Below are 12,170 nucleotides of genomic sequence, written 5' to 3'. Positions count from 1 at the left end.
TCCAACACTTATTATTTTTGTAGAAATCTTAACTGACAATAGAAGACCCATGAAAAAGATTTGCGTCTAATTCCTAATCTTGGGCCCAATTTAGAAATCCAGAACACCTCTGTCTTAAGAAACTATTCCTCCCACTCTCTGTCTCTCTTTGATTCAGGCAAGAAAGCGGTTTCTTTTTCAGGAAAGCGTGGTGTGCGTCGTGTTTTTAATTTTGATGGACTTAAAATTTTAATTTAAAAACCACATGTTTACAGATTGAGAATTATGGTTTTTCTTTGTTGGTTTTTCAGTTGTGACAGCAGCCTTTCTGACTCACTGCCTGTGTTCCCAGTCTTAATAGATACTACAATAGCTGGCATCTATTTTTGGGGGGGATGCATTGTTTGTTGTAGCCGGAAAGTGCTCAAGAAGAAGTCTGTGTGTATCTATGTCGTTTTTGTGCATTTTTGTAACCCAGTAGTCCCTCGGTGCATCTATTTACGGGGGCGAAACTGCCATAACCTTTTATATGAGGCTCATTTTTAGTCTTTGGCCGGGTGCAGTGTGTCACTGAAGGTTCAGATGTGATTAAATATGCAGGATGGCACTGACTGCTGTTCCCTCTGTTCCTCCAGGAGTAACAACTGAGGGCTGTTTTCTGTTCAACCTCCCAGAACCCAACAACATCCAGAACTCTACATATTCCTCCGGGACTCTCAGAAGACTAGAAAAAGGCTCCTTACTCTCCAAATGCTGCAGCTCACCGCTAGTCGCAAAAAAAAAAAAAACATCCCCTGCAAAACAAATAAATGCATTTTGCATGAGAAGGACGCAATGTTGCATTATCATACAAGAACAGCAAAGATTATACTGAAAACTGTACGATTTTACAAGCGGTTCTCGATCTCATCTGCACGCCGAATCCCCCGTGTGCAGCAAGCAGACCTGTTGCTTTCACTGCCTTATTATGACTTTGATGCATTTTTATGATTCTTGAGAATAATTATTGTAGCAACGTTTTATTTATGAAATAAAGCCATCACTCCAGACACCTAAATCGCTGTAGGCTGTATATGTTAGGGAGCATACACTATTTAACCTTGCTGTAGAAGTGCCAACCCTCATTTGCCTCGTCACTCCAACAAAGCCGATGATTCTCTGTCAGGTGTGCCACTACAGAAGTCACTACAGCCCTGTTCTGTACATATCGGAGCTTTCCTAGGACAATAGCAAATTATCTTCCACGGTTGATTTTTTTTGTCGTGTCTACTTGAATTGCATTTTTCCTTTTTATGATCATTATTCAGTATTTTATCGTTCCTCATCGATTGATTCAACCACTTCAACACTTTTACGAGGGCAAACGTTGCCAAGGAATCAAGATTTCTGTGCGAGAAGAAGTAGATTTTAATGTGCCTGTGCAGGCTTTGAATGTCTCCCAAGGGTAGATGATCGGCAGTCCCAGGTTTGTGTGACTGTGAGGCAAAGGGCTCAGACTGCCGAGCTCTGCCCGATTTACATGCAAAGCCAAGAGAGATCTGTCAAACCCCCCCGCCACCACCCACACTACTACCACCACCCTCCTCACCCTAAACACGTCACCTGTACTTCCCCCATCTGTTCATCTGTATCTGAATAACCAATTCCTGATCGTGTACAGCCATGTTGTTCCTCAGACTGGTGAAATAAAAGTGGCATATGCATTTGTTTTTAATTTGCTGTTTTCTTCTCAAATAATAAAAATGTTGAACACAGCGCAAAAACGTGTCACCTTGGACAATGATTATTATTATTATGTCTTGTAACACTGAGATATTGAGTCCGACTTGAGTTCAGATCTAAAGTTTTCTGATTTTGTGATAAGTAATATATATACATTTGTTAAATCCTTTGGGGGAAAAATTTGAAACAAAACAATCGACAAATAAATGTTAAGGTGCATGTGCCTAGGGATAAGGGACAGAACAGAATTCTTATCCTCAGGCACTAAAATAACCTGATGAACTCTGACTCTTAAGTTTTGGCTAAAATAAAAAAACAGATATGTAACAGCTGTAAACTGTAGTTGATCTATGTATAATTGATGAGGCAGAACACTGTGAGCACTTAATGTATCTGTTAAAAGAAATAGCCCCGGGTCTTTCACTGGGTTTTTACTGCTTCAGGTAATTATGTTGTAGGCACGCAGGCTGCTGAAGCCCCGCCCCGCCGTGTACGCGCGTGTGCGTCAGAGAGATGCATAAGGTAAGAGGCCTCACTCTGTTTCTGTTGCTGGGTGCACAAAAAAATGGAAGCTCTTCTTAAATCATTGCCGATGTCTCTTAAATCTTTATTCCCCGAATAATCTCCAATATATTTAAATTTATTGACGCGACTAAATGAAGAACTGCTGTGTTTGTGATACATTTAGTGCACGTGTGGTAAGTATGCCCATGTGTTACATTGCAATTGTAGATTTTAATAGGCTGCCAGTGTTTCTTTGGGGTGAAACTAAAATGAGCAAAGGCTAAAGTTTGATTTGAATAAAAAGTAGTCTTTAAAAAAACATGTTTCAACTGTGTAAAACTATATATCCAGTACAAAAATTTAAAGAAACAACAAATATAACTAAAACAACACCAGATAAGACGAGAAGAGTTAAGATACGGCTTCCTGTTTAATGTTTAGGTTCTTGATTAAAGGCCTTGAGGACACATTATCTCAATCATCTTTTTGTGATAGGATCCAACATAGAGCAAACATTCTGGCCAAACTTTCTGTAGTTGTGGTTATTTAAGCTGAGGGCTTTATCTGAGCTGTTCTCACTGGTTTATAAGTGGACCTGGCTTTTTAAATGGTGATGTATATATTTGTCAGTGCCAGACAGAATTTATCATTACCTGACATTAAATTGATGAGAGTGCAGTTGTTGCTTGTGTTGTCACTGACAATCACATTAGAACAAATTGCACCTGATTAAGCAGATCATTAGAGAGAAATACTCAAGATATACTCTGAACTTAAGTTATCAGGGGATTTAAGATGTTTCTAGTCAAAGTTAAATCTTTAGCTACTCAAAAAGGGAAGGCAGATTGTATTATATTTCTGTCTTATATTAAGAATCAGCTTTATCGGCTAAGCAGCCTACACATACAGGGAGTTTGAACAAAAATTTAACAGTAAAGTACAAACAAGTGGGTAATAAAACGGCTTGTATAAATATACTGGAAATAAACTGAAAAGGTGGAACAAGTGCTGTAATGAATATTGTAAAGATTTGTTTGAATGAAACATGTAAATTTAATACGAAGATGGGCATTACATATTGCGTTTGCACTTTTTGTGCATGATGAAATAGATTTATAAAAAGGAAAGATGCACAAAGTCTGTATAGAGATACACAACAATGTATTTGTAGCGAAAATAAAAGTTCAAGATAAAATATAATGATGATACATCACACACAAGTAGTCAGGGTGCATTTGCATTAGGGATGATGACAAATATAAAACAATATGAAAGCTAACTTACTGTAGTTAAAAAGTAGCTCTTGTATAATACCATTAATAAAACAAAACATCAAATAAATAATCAAATAGAAAATAAAGCTACTAAATAAACATGTCTGTATAGGCAAATATTGGAAGTAGTACATTTATTTAAAAAATGAATTTATATATACATATATAAATATATACATATATTCATATGTGTATATATATTTATTATATATGTGTATGTTTCTTATATATTTTATATATATGTAGTATATACATATTTATATATATATATAATGATAATGATTTTTTTTTTTAATCAAAGATGACATGCACACTTCAGGGACTCATAGTATAATACTCAAGTATTTAATGACTAAAGGTGCACTGTGCAGCTTTGAGGAATACATTGTAGAAAGAAAGATCTTTGTTAAATGATTATTTCACGCTTAAACAAAGTAAACAAACAAAATCTCCTTGTTTTCATGATTTATGGAAAACAAATATTTGTGTTATCACATCATTAATATTGTAAATATTAAAATTCCGAGTCTGAGTTTATTCTCCAAAAACTACATAGTGCCCCTTTAATGCAGTTGGAAGTAGATGTTTATTTATATGAACCATGCTAAGTGAATTTCAGTGTCTCAATTTAAAATACATGTTTTTTTGTTTTGTTTTGTTTTGTTTTGTTTTATTTTGTTTTTTACAGCGAGCTAACCCACTGAAAAACCTCGTACGTTTTTCCTATGTATGTGTTCATTTTTAATACGAGGACGAACCGCTCTGGGGGAGGAGTGAGTCCTCCTCTCGCTCGGAGAGGATCTGTGCGGAGTACCTGCTCCGGTGCTGTAGGTGGCAGCAGAACAGCAACACATTTCCTGTGGAGCCCAACAGTCACAACAAGAGGAGGAAGAGGAAAAACGACAGCTCTGGATCGTCGTCGACTGCCTTGCGTGACAACACAGGGATCGCGTTCAGGCTTCGGGTATTAAACATTTTCTCTTTTCCCTTTGTCGCTCGCGAGCAGCGCGAAAAACGGCGCGGCGTGGAGCGACCGTTGGGCCGGCCGGCCGCCGCCGCGCGCCCCGCCGCCTGTTAACTGCTTTAAAGACACCAGAAACATGCCAATGGAGGCTTGCTGACCAAAATGGCTGGGCGCAGTGAAATGTGAAATATTCTTGCTAAGGTTATCCTCTCCTCACGCAACGCGACTGTCACGCCAGCGCGGCGGCTAAAGCGCTTTAGTTGAGTTGAGAAAAGTGCGTGTGTTTGTTTGTGTTCGCGGTTTATCCTTTTTATTAGCTTTGCTGCGGCTTTCAGTGCTGTCGGGCCCGCCGTGTGTTTTTCCTCAAGGATTTCTGCATGGTTGACTCGGCTACTTTTGTTTACGCTCTGCACTTTTAACCGTCACCTGTAAACAAATGTTATAGCGGCTGGTTGCATGTTTGTCCTTTTTAATAACGTGCGAAGTGTTTGTTCTTCACTCGACCTGCACGGATTCTCCCATCAGGCATGCAAATAGAGCTCCACCCCTCAGCTGTGCAGCTTAACTTTGATGCCCGATGTGTTGTGGAGACCGCACGATCTGACCCCTTGCCTCCTCTCCCCTCTCCCGCAGGTTGCTCCACTTTGACGTGCAACATGTCTGATTTACTGAGATACATCGACTATGACCACAAAGCCACCTTCCTGAAGATGCTCAACCAGCAGAGGATGGAGGGCGAGCACTGTGATGTGGTGGTGGTGGTGGAGAACATCGAGTTCAGAGCGCACCGCTGTGTCTTGGCCGCCTGCAGCAACTACTTCAAAAAGCTGTTCAAGAAGCAGAGCGACGAGGACAACTCCATCGTGGAGCTGGACTTCATCCGCTCCGACATCTTCGAGGAGGTGCTCAATTACATGTACACAGCGCGGCTCGCGGTGAGGAAGAAGGACATCAATATGATGATGTCGTCGGGGCAGATCCTGGGGATCAACTTCCTGGATAACCTGTGCACGCAGAAACGCGAGCTGACCAACATGAAGACTCGGGAGAACCAGGCTCCGGGCGACCACGGGATGCGAGCTCAGGACGCCATCCTGAAGGAGCTGGCCATGGAGGAGGTGAGGAAGAACAGCTTCTACGATCAGGGGATGGACAGCATGGGGCCCGGCGGCTCCCACGTGTCTCAGCCACACAACTACAACACCAACATGAGCAAAGACCCTCACAGCCACGGCTGGGGCTCCTCGTCCTCCAGCGACATGAAGCTGGAGTACCTGCTGTACGGCCACCGCGACCACGGCTCCTGCCAAAGCGCAGGCGCCAAGCCCATGGACCACAATGCCAAAAAGGAGCGGCTGCTCACCGCCAACCGCCCCTACGGCTGCGAGCACTGCCCCAAAGCCTTCACCACCGCCGCACACCTCAAGGAGCACCTGAAGATCCACTCCGGCTTCAAGCCCCACCGCTGCGTCGTGTGCGGCAAGGCCTTCATCAGGGGCCCCGACCTGAAGCGGCACGAGAGGGTCCACAGCAACGAGCGGCCCTTCGCGTGCCAAATGTGCGAAAAGGCCTTCAAGCACAAGTCCCACCTGAAAGACCACGAACGGCAGCACCGGGGCGAGCGGCCATTCAACTGCGGCTCCTGCGACAAAGCCTTCATCAAAGCGTCGGATCTGAAGCGCCACTGGAACACCATGCACAGCGGCAACCCTCGCAGACAGATGTCCCTGTCTCCCGCCGCCTCCCAGCACGGCCAGGCAGAAGCCGCCGACCAGAGAGACTGGAAAATGGAGACCGGGCCACACTCGCACAACTCAGGGGACTGTTGAGCCTACACACACTTATGCACACACACACACACACAAACACACACACACACACACCAAACCACACACACACATTCAGAGCAGTCACTCAAAAACATGCACACACACTGACACAACCACAACCCTGTGACAGGCTGAGGGCCTGAGATCACACGGACAATGATCGGAGTGAGTAACAGAGTTCATAGCATGTTCATGAGACTGTGGGGATGTATTATTATTCTAAAGAGTTATGTCAAAAACGATGTTTTCTTTCCACCTGTAAATGTTTAGTTCACTCTACTATACATCTATTTTTCACAAGGCATCGTTGCTATCTAGACTGGGGGTTCTCATAACATTATTCTCTTTTACTTTTATGGGATATGTAACATTTAAATGTTTGTTTAACCTTTACTGGATTTTATGGAGATAAAAGAGAGAAACAGAGTTTGGCGGGAGGGGCGGGGGAGATTTTTCTGCATAACATTTGTTGCATTGAGTATATTCATGTGGATGTTTTTAATGGATGTGTTTAGTTGTATTGATTGATATTACACTGTAAGAGTAAGAGTCACCATTTTGCATTTGATGCAGATGATACCAAAGTCTTGGGCCCGTGAGGGATTGTCTGTGACGGCTGTCCTGCCCAAGCAACCGGCCAACTAGATTTACTGTTATACAGTATAACTGTCATCCAGCTATCAACAGTTAATGATAGATGTCTGTATATACTGTAGCTTAGTTTGTTGCACAATTAGAGTACACAATAATGAATTATGCACATATAACATTGTCCTACTCCTACACTTTGACAATAAACACCATTTGCTGTGTTTTATTGGTTTTTGAAAAGTTTGGTTTGTGTTGACAGGCGTGGAGGAAGCAGGATCTGTATCCTGAAGGTCTATTTATACAGCCGAGGTGTCAGCCACGCAGCCACACGAGCCCTGGAAGCACCTGAGATCATGGTATCAGTTCTTTAAAATGTGAAAGCTTTAGAAAGATGCAACCAACAGTTCAATTTAATTAAAAAAAAAACCTGTGGGTTAGATATGGCAAGGATATCAAAGTCTTCCTCAGCCACCACATTGGTTAAGTTGGTCAGATCGGGTACATTTGGTTTGTGTGCGGCTCCAAGGTGTGACAATTTCGGTTTCATTTGCACCCAAAAGTCTGTAGAGTGTGACGGAACATCTCAACATTTTCCTTGGTCGCACTGGTGCACCTTACGTTCAGCTGATCAGATGTAAAATCATTTTTTCCTGACACTAACTGGATGCGACAGTTTGATTGGCTGGGAATGGGAAAAACATTTGCACCAATTACGCAGTTTGTGAAGAAGTTAATTGTAATATTGCGTGCACCAAAAAGAGAAAGTAAGACGCACCAGTGTGAAACAGTCTGGGCCCTTGTTGAGAAGGTCGCTTTAAAAAAGGAAATTTTCCCACCTTTTTAAGCAACAAACCTTTTGATATACATACAGTGAGACCGTAACGATCAATGCAAGACAAAATGTTTAAATGTTCTGTATTCAAATCGATTTAAAATAAAAAATTCAGAATTTTAACTGCTGAGGGGTTCAAAATGAAGTGTCAACAGTCATGCCAGAGTGGAGCCACAGGTGTGTGCAGGAGCACGATCCCGCTGAGGCCGAATGTTTGACTCATATTTACGAATGTTAAAGTGTTTTGAATGTTAAAAAAAAGGGACGTTTTGAGAGACGTGCTGCTTGTAAAGCTCCTGTGTTTGGTGGCGTTTCGTCTGTGTAACGACAGCTTCAGGACAAAGACACACCGGGGACAACAGAACAATAACTGGGGCAGCGGCTGATGATTATTCCACCAATGAATTGTTTGCAGATTTCCGAAAAGAGTGAAAAAATGTCCCAGTTGTCAGGAAATCAAGGTGAAATCTTCAGACAGTCTTGTTTTGTCCAACCAGCTGTGTGACAGAGAAAACAAAGATGTTTAGAGAAATTTAAATTCAGAGCTTAAAAATTCAGTAAATAACTTCAAAATAGTTGCAGATTATTTATTTGGCATCTTATGACAACAAAATGCTTAGAATTGCTGATTAAATGTTGTCATTTTTCCCAGCAAAAAAGAAAAAAAATCATAATTTTCTCTGGTTCCAGCGTCTTATTATTTTGTGTTTCTTTGTTTTATGTGATAATCCACTGCTGATTGGATGAAAGGAGCGATTTGAGTTGTGATGGGGGGATTTTTCCTGAATTTTTCAACACTGAACATGAGTGGAATTATCAGATGATCAAGAAAGAAATTGATTTTTAAAGAATGAACCTTTTAAGTTTTAAACTTGGCTCCATTCTGAGATGCAGCACTGCCTCAGTACTCGGGTTGAAGTCTGGACTGTGCAAACAGTCACATCTGTTGCCTCCACCCCCCACACCACCACCACCACCACCAGCAGCAGCAGCACCACCAACAACAACCCTTAAAGTCCACTGCACCTTTGGGCTCCTTCAGCTCTGCTTTTGGCTCTTTCGTTTTAACTCTGGATGTAAAACCAAACCGCTCTGTTTAATGAGGGTGAAAACACTTAAAGACAGCAGACACACACCCAATGTGGCTGTGTGTCAGCGTGGAGACAAAAACTTTGTGAGCGGCTCTCTCATACTCTGCATGCAACACTAGATGGTGCCCTGTTCATAGTGATTGACCTGTTGTTGCCCAATCTGACCCGCTCATGTCCATGGTCCAGAGCTGACAGGAGTGCTGGGAGACCCTGATGGCACGGTGGGCTAAGAGTTGGTGGGGAGCTGAGCTCAGCTGCGGAGCACATATGGTGACTGTGTGAAATGTATGCGCTCTCACACCTCAGTGTTTTCCATATATTTACATACATCTGAGTGTAGTGGTTGGAGGGAGGCCAGAGCCGTATCAGGGTTTCACAGTCTCCGCTCTGTTTGCAGTGGCAGTCAGACGGAGATGCTGTAGACGGGATAGGTCTCTACCTGTTTGTGACCCCACGGTGTGCAGGGAGCATCTCACACTGATCGACAACAGAGGAAGAGTTTGATCGCCTGCAGTTTGGGGCCGAACAGTTTGGTGGAAAACTGACGTCAGTGTCTCATGGAAAAGGCAGGCCTTTCCTCACTGATGTCAGTAGATGCCCGAGATCTGTTTTGTGCATTTGTGTGTGTGTGTGTGTGTGTGTGTGTGTGTGTGTGTGTGTGTGTGTGTGTGTGTGTGTGTGTGTGTGTGGAGGGTATGGTTCTGTATCACACTAGTTGGACTGATTGAAGCTGTGTGTGTGTGTGTGTTGTGACTGCCTGTGTCTGTTTGTGTGTATTTTTTCAGAGAGGTTTGTTATGTGATGTGTGCATGAATTCTGTCGGTGCGTGCGTGCATGTGTGTGCGTGCCAAGGGATTTGAGTGATGAGGGCTTATTGTGTGTTTGTATGTGTGTGCTCAAGCATGTGCCTAAGCGCATTTGTATGTGTGCGCACGCACACATGCGTGCGCTGCCATGTATAATGAGCGGGGTGGGGGTGGGGGTGGTGGAGAGTGTGCATGCGTGCATCAGTCTGTGTGCGCTATATGCATCTATAATGAGTTCTGTGTGTGTGCACGCACATCCGGGGGCGAGTGACGGTGTGCGATCATGCATGTGCCTCCCTGCGTGTACTCATCCGTGCCTGTGCGTGAGGACTGTGCATCAGTATGGATGAGATTGTGATTGCGTGTGTGTGTGTGTGTGTGAGTGAGTGTGTGTGCAGTCCTTATTTGTTTTTATGTATGCATGAGCCTGCACGCATGTATGTGCATGCAAATGCACACATCATCACTATTTAGGGAATTCACGTGTCAGCAGGCTGAGTTTTATAATGCAGGTAGTCACATGAATGAATTTATGTATTTGTGTGTGTGTGTGTGTGTGTCTGTGTGTGTGTGTGTGTGTGTGTGTGTGTGTGGTATACATTAATATTGTGGGGGCTGTGCATTCAGATTCATGTCTGCATAACTTTATGTGGCTTTCCGTGTGTGTTTATTCTCTCTTCAGCTTCGGTTTGTGTGTGTGTGTGTGTGTGTGTGTGTGTGTGTGTGTGTGTGTGTGTGTGGGCGCGAGTGTGTGTGTGTGTGTGTGTGTTTGCATGTATGTGTGTATGTGTACAGTGAACACCCGGTTTCCATTACCCCGGCCGGCGTGGCTCCCTCAGCCAGACCACAAACCTCCTGTCTCCACTCTGGCTCCACCCAGCGCTGCCACAGGCTTCCCAGAAAAGAACAGCGTCTAATTAAAAAACTTTAATTACATTCATCTCATCTCTCTCACACACACACAGACACACACACACTTGGGGAGAATAAAACAACTGTATACAAACAATCCCATATGATAAATGGGCATGAAAGGCAAAGCCAGCAGTTTTTTTTTTTCTTTCTCCCAAGCGGAATGGCTTTTAATCAGAGCTGCTGACATTCACGAGCCTTACAGTCTCCTGTGATGTCGTCCTCGTCTTGAGCACCATCTGGAATTTCTTCACATTAGAGAGGACTTGAGGATCATGGTGTCTCTCTGTCCTCCACTGTCTTCTCATGAGACGCTCCGTGTCCTCGATGTGATCTCAGAGGCGTCTTAAACCTAAGAAAGAAAAGAGCATAAATCATCGAGCAACTGTGCATCTCCAGTTACTGCGTAAACGCTCTCATTCGGGGTCATTAAACTGATTTGTGGGGCAGCACACAACTGTGAAATAACACTCAATTAACGGTTCATCTTCACATTAAAGCCAGCAGGATCTCTGAGGGATGTTCTCATGGGGGTGGCACTCATCACCGTGAGTGCAGGAGGTCTCATCTGACCAGCTTTGCTCCTGTCAGGCCACATAAAGGCACTTTTGATTAACTGCGACCCGCTGCGTCCGCAGACAAGGTGCGTCTTTGTGGATCACTGCTGACCTGCAGAGTCCGACCTGGTTATCTCCTCAGGCCTGAGAGACACAGCCGGATCGCTGCGATCTTGCCCGCAGGAGTCATTTGTTCAGGGCCGGACCAGATGTTCCAGCTGAGAGATTACCATCGCATCACTCCTCAGAGGAGGAGTCCGGGCCCGCTCACCCTCTCCTCCAGCACCGTGTCCCCTGCTCTCTCCTCTTTTTTACCACTCTGGTCCTCCTCTTATCTCCGCACCTCTCCCACCTGCTCCGTTTCTACTACATCCTCGTCCTCTCTTAGTTCCCTCCTCATCATCTCACCCCCCTTTTCCCCTCTCGTCTGTTTTCTCCGCCCTCCCCTCCTCCAGCCCTCCGCTGTTTCTTTAATTTCCTTTGCTCTCCTCGGTTCACATTTTCTTCTACTCCAAACTCTTCTCTCCCTTTTCTAAACTTACCTTGTGGTACCTTTTCTACGGAGCCCTGGAGGTGACAAGGATGGGTTTTTTTAATCTCGCGAGAGCCACTTATTATCTCTCTCACGCGCCAGTTACTATCTGGCACGCGCGACTGTGTCTCGCGATCGCGACTTAGCATCTCGCACATGCGATATATTAATTTTGACATTTTGACTTAATTAAACAGTTCAGTCGGTTAAATGCATGCTTATTATCATGGATCGAGACCATCTCAGAATTGTAATTGATTAATTAATTGATAAAAGTTAACAAAGTGTCTTATTGTCATTTTGTAATGGTAAGAGGTAATAGGTATGTAATAGGTATTTTGATGATCCACGATAGGTTTTAATAGCTATTATGCTAACCATAATGATGGAGGAGTTGTCAAGGTAATAGTAGTTTGGTTATGATTAATTTATGAAATAATGTTGCAGCAGTGACAACTGGCAATCAGGACAAACGATTAACAATGGATGCAGGTGCATATAGTATCATATTCATATGAAAGTTGTGACAGAAAACCAAAATTCACTAAAATACCTTTAATTTTCCATGACATTCTCA

General features: G+C 43.5%; 2 protein-coding genes across 19 annotated transcripts in view; both read left to right on the top strand.

The window, feature by feature from the left end:
* epb41l3b (erythrocyte membrane protein band 4.1-like 3b) overlaps nucleotides 1-1,742 on the top strand; it is a 56,658-nt gene extending 54,916 nt beyond the window's left edge. For all 14 annotated transcript variants that reach the window (XM_037084926.1, XM_037084932.1, XM_037084928.1 and 11 more), the window contains one exon: nucleotides 615-1,742. Coding sequence is in view for 2 of the 14 variants with exons in the window: in XM_037084931.1 (XP_036940826.1) it covers nucleotides 615-620 (6 nt within the window). In the remaining 12 variants the exon portion in view is untranslated. The remainder of the gene's footprint in view (nucleotides 1-614) is intronic.
* A 2,440-nt stretch (nucleotides 1,743-4,182) lies between these two features.
* On the top strand, nucleotides 4,183-10,528 carry LOC119011633 (zinc finger and BTB domain-containing protein 14-like). 5 transcript variants are annotated; one of them, XR_005072233.1, is made up of 5 exons: nucleotides 4,183-4,443; nucleotides 5,077-6,437; nucleotides 7,123-7,219; nucleotides 9,184-9,372; nucleotides 10,388-10,528. XR_005072233.1 is itself a non-coding variant. In XM_037084940.1 (2 exons), exon 2 carries the CDS (start codon nucleotides 5,100-5,102, stop codon nucleotides 6,270-6,272), a length of 1,173 nt encoding a protein of 390 aa, XP_036940835.1. In that variant the 5' UTR covers nucleotides 4,502-4,717; nucleotides 5,077-5,099; the 3' UTR covers nucleotides 6,273-7,089. The 5 variants fall into 5 exon arrangements, 2 of the variants coding, with proteins under 2 accessions (XP_036940835.1, XP_036940836.1); XR_005072235.1 differs by lacking the exons at nucleotides 9,184-9,372; nucleotides 10,388-10,528 and adding an exon at nucleotides 8,973-8,989; XR_005072234.1 differs by lacking the exons at nucleotides 9,184-9,372; nucleotides 10,388-10,528 and having other exon boundaries at nucleotides 7,123-7,818.
* Nucleotides 10,529-12,170: the final 1,642 nt, after the last annotated feature.

Source organism: Acanthopagrus latus, chromosome 21 (assembly GCF_904848185.1).
Source record: "Acanthopagrus latus isolate v.2019 chromosome 21, fAcaLat1.1, whole genome shotgun sequence".
Lineage (NCBI taxonomy): Eukaryota > Metazoa > Chordata > Actinopteri > Spariformes > Sparidae > Acanthopagrus > Acanthopagrus latus.
The sequence above is the reverse complement of the archived record's forward strand: the minus strand, read 5'-3'. Positions and strand labels throughout refer to the sequence as shown.

What these genes read in the sequence shown, in the direction of transcription:
- LOC119011633 (XM_037084940.1), top strand. Translation starts at nt 5,100, where the DNA reads ATGTCTGATTTACTGAGATACATCGACTATGACCACAAAGCCACCTTC.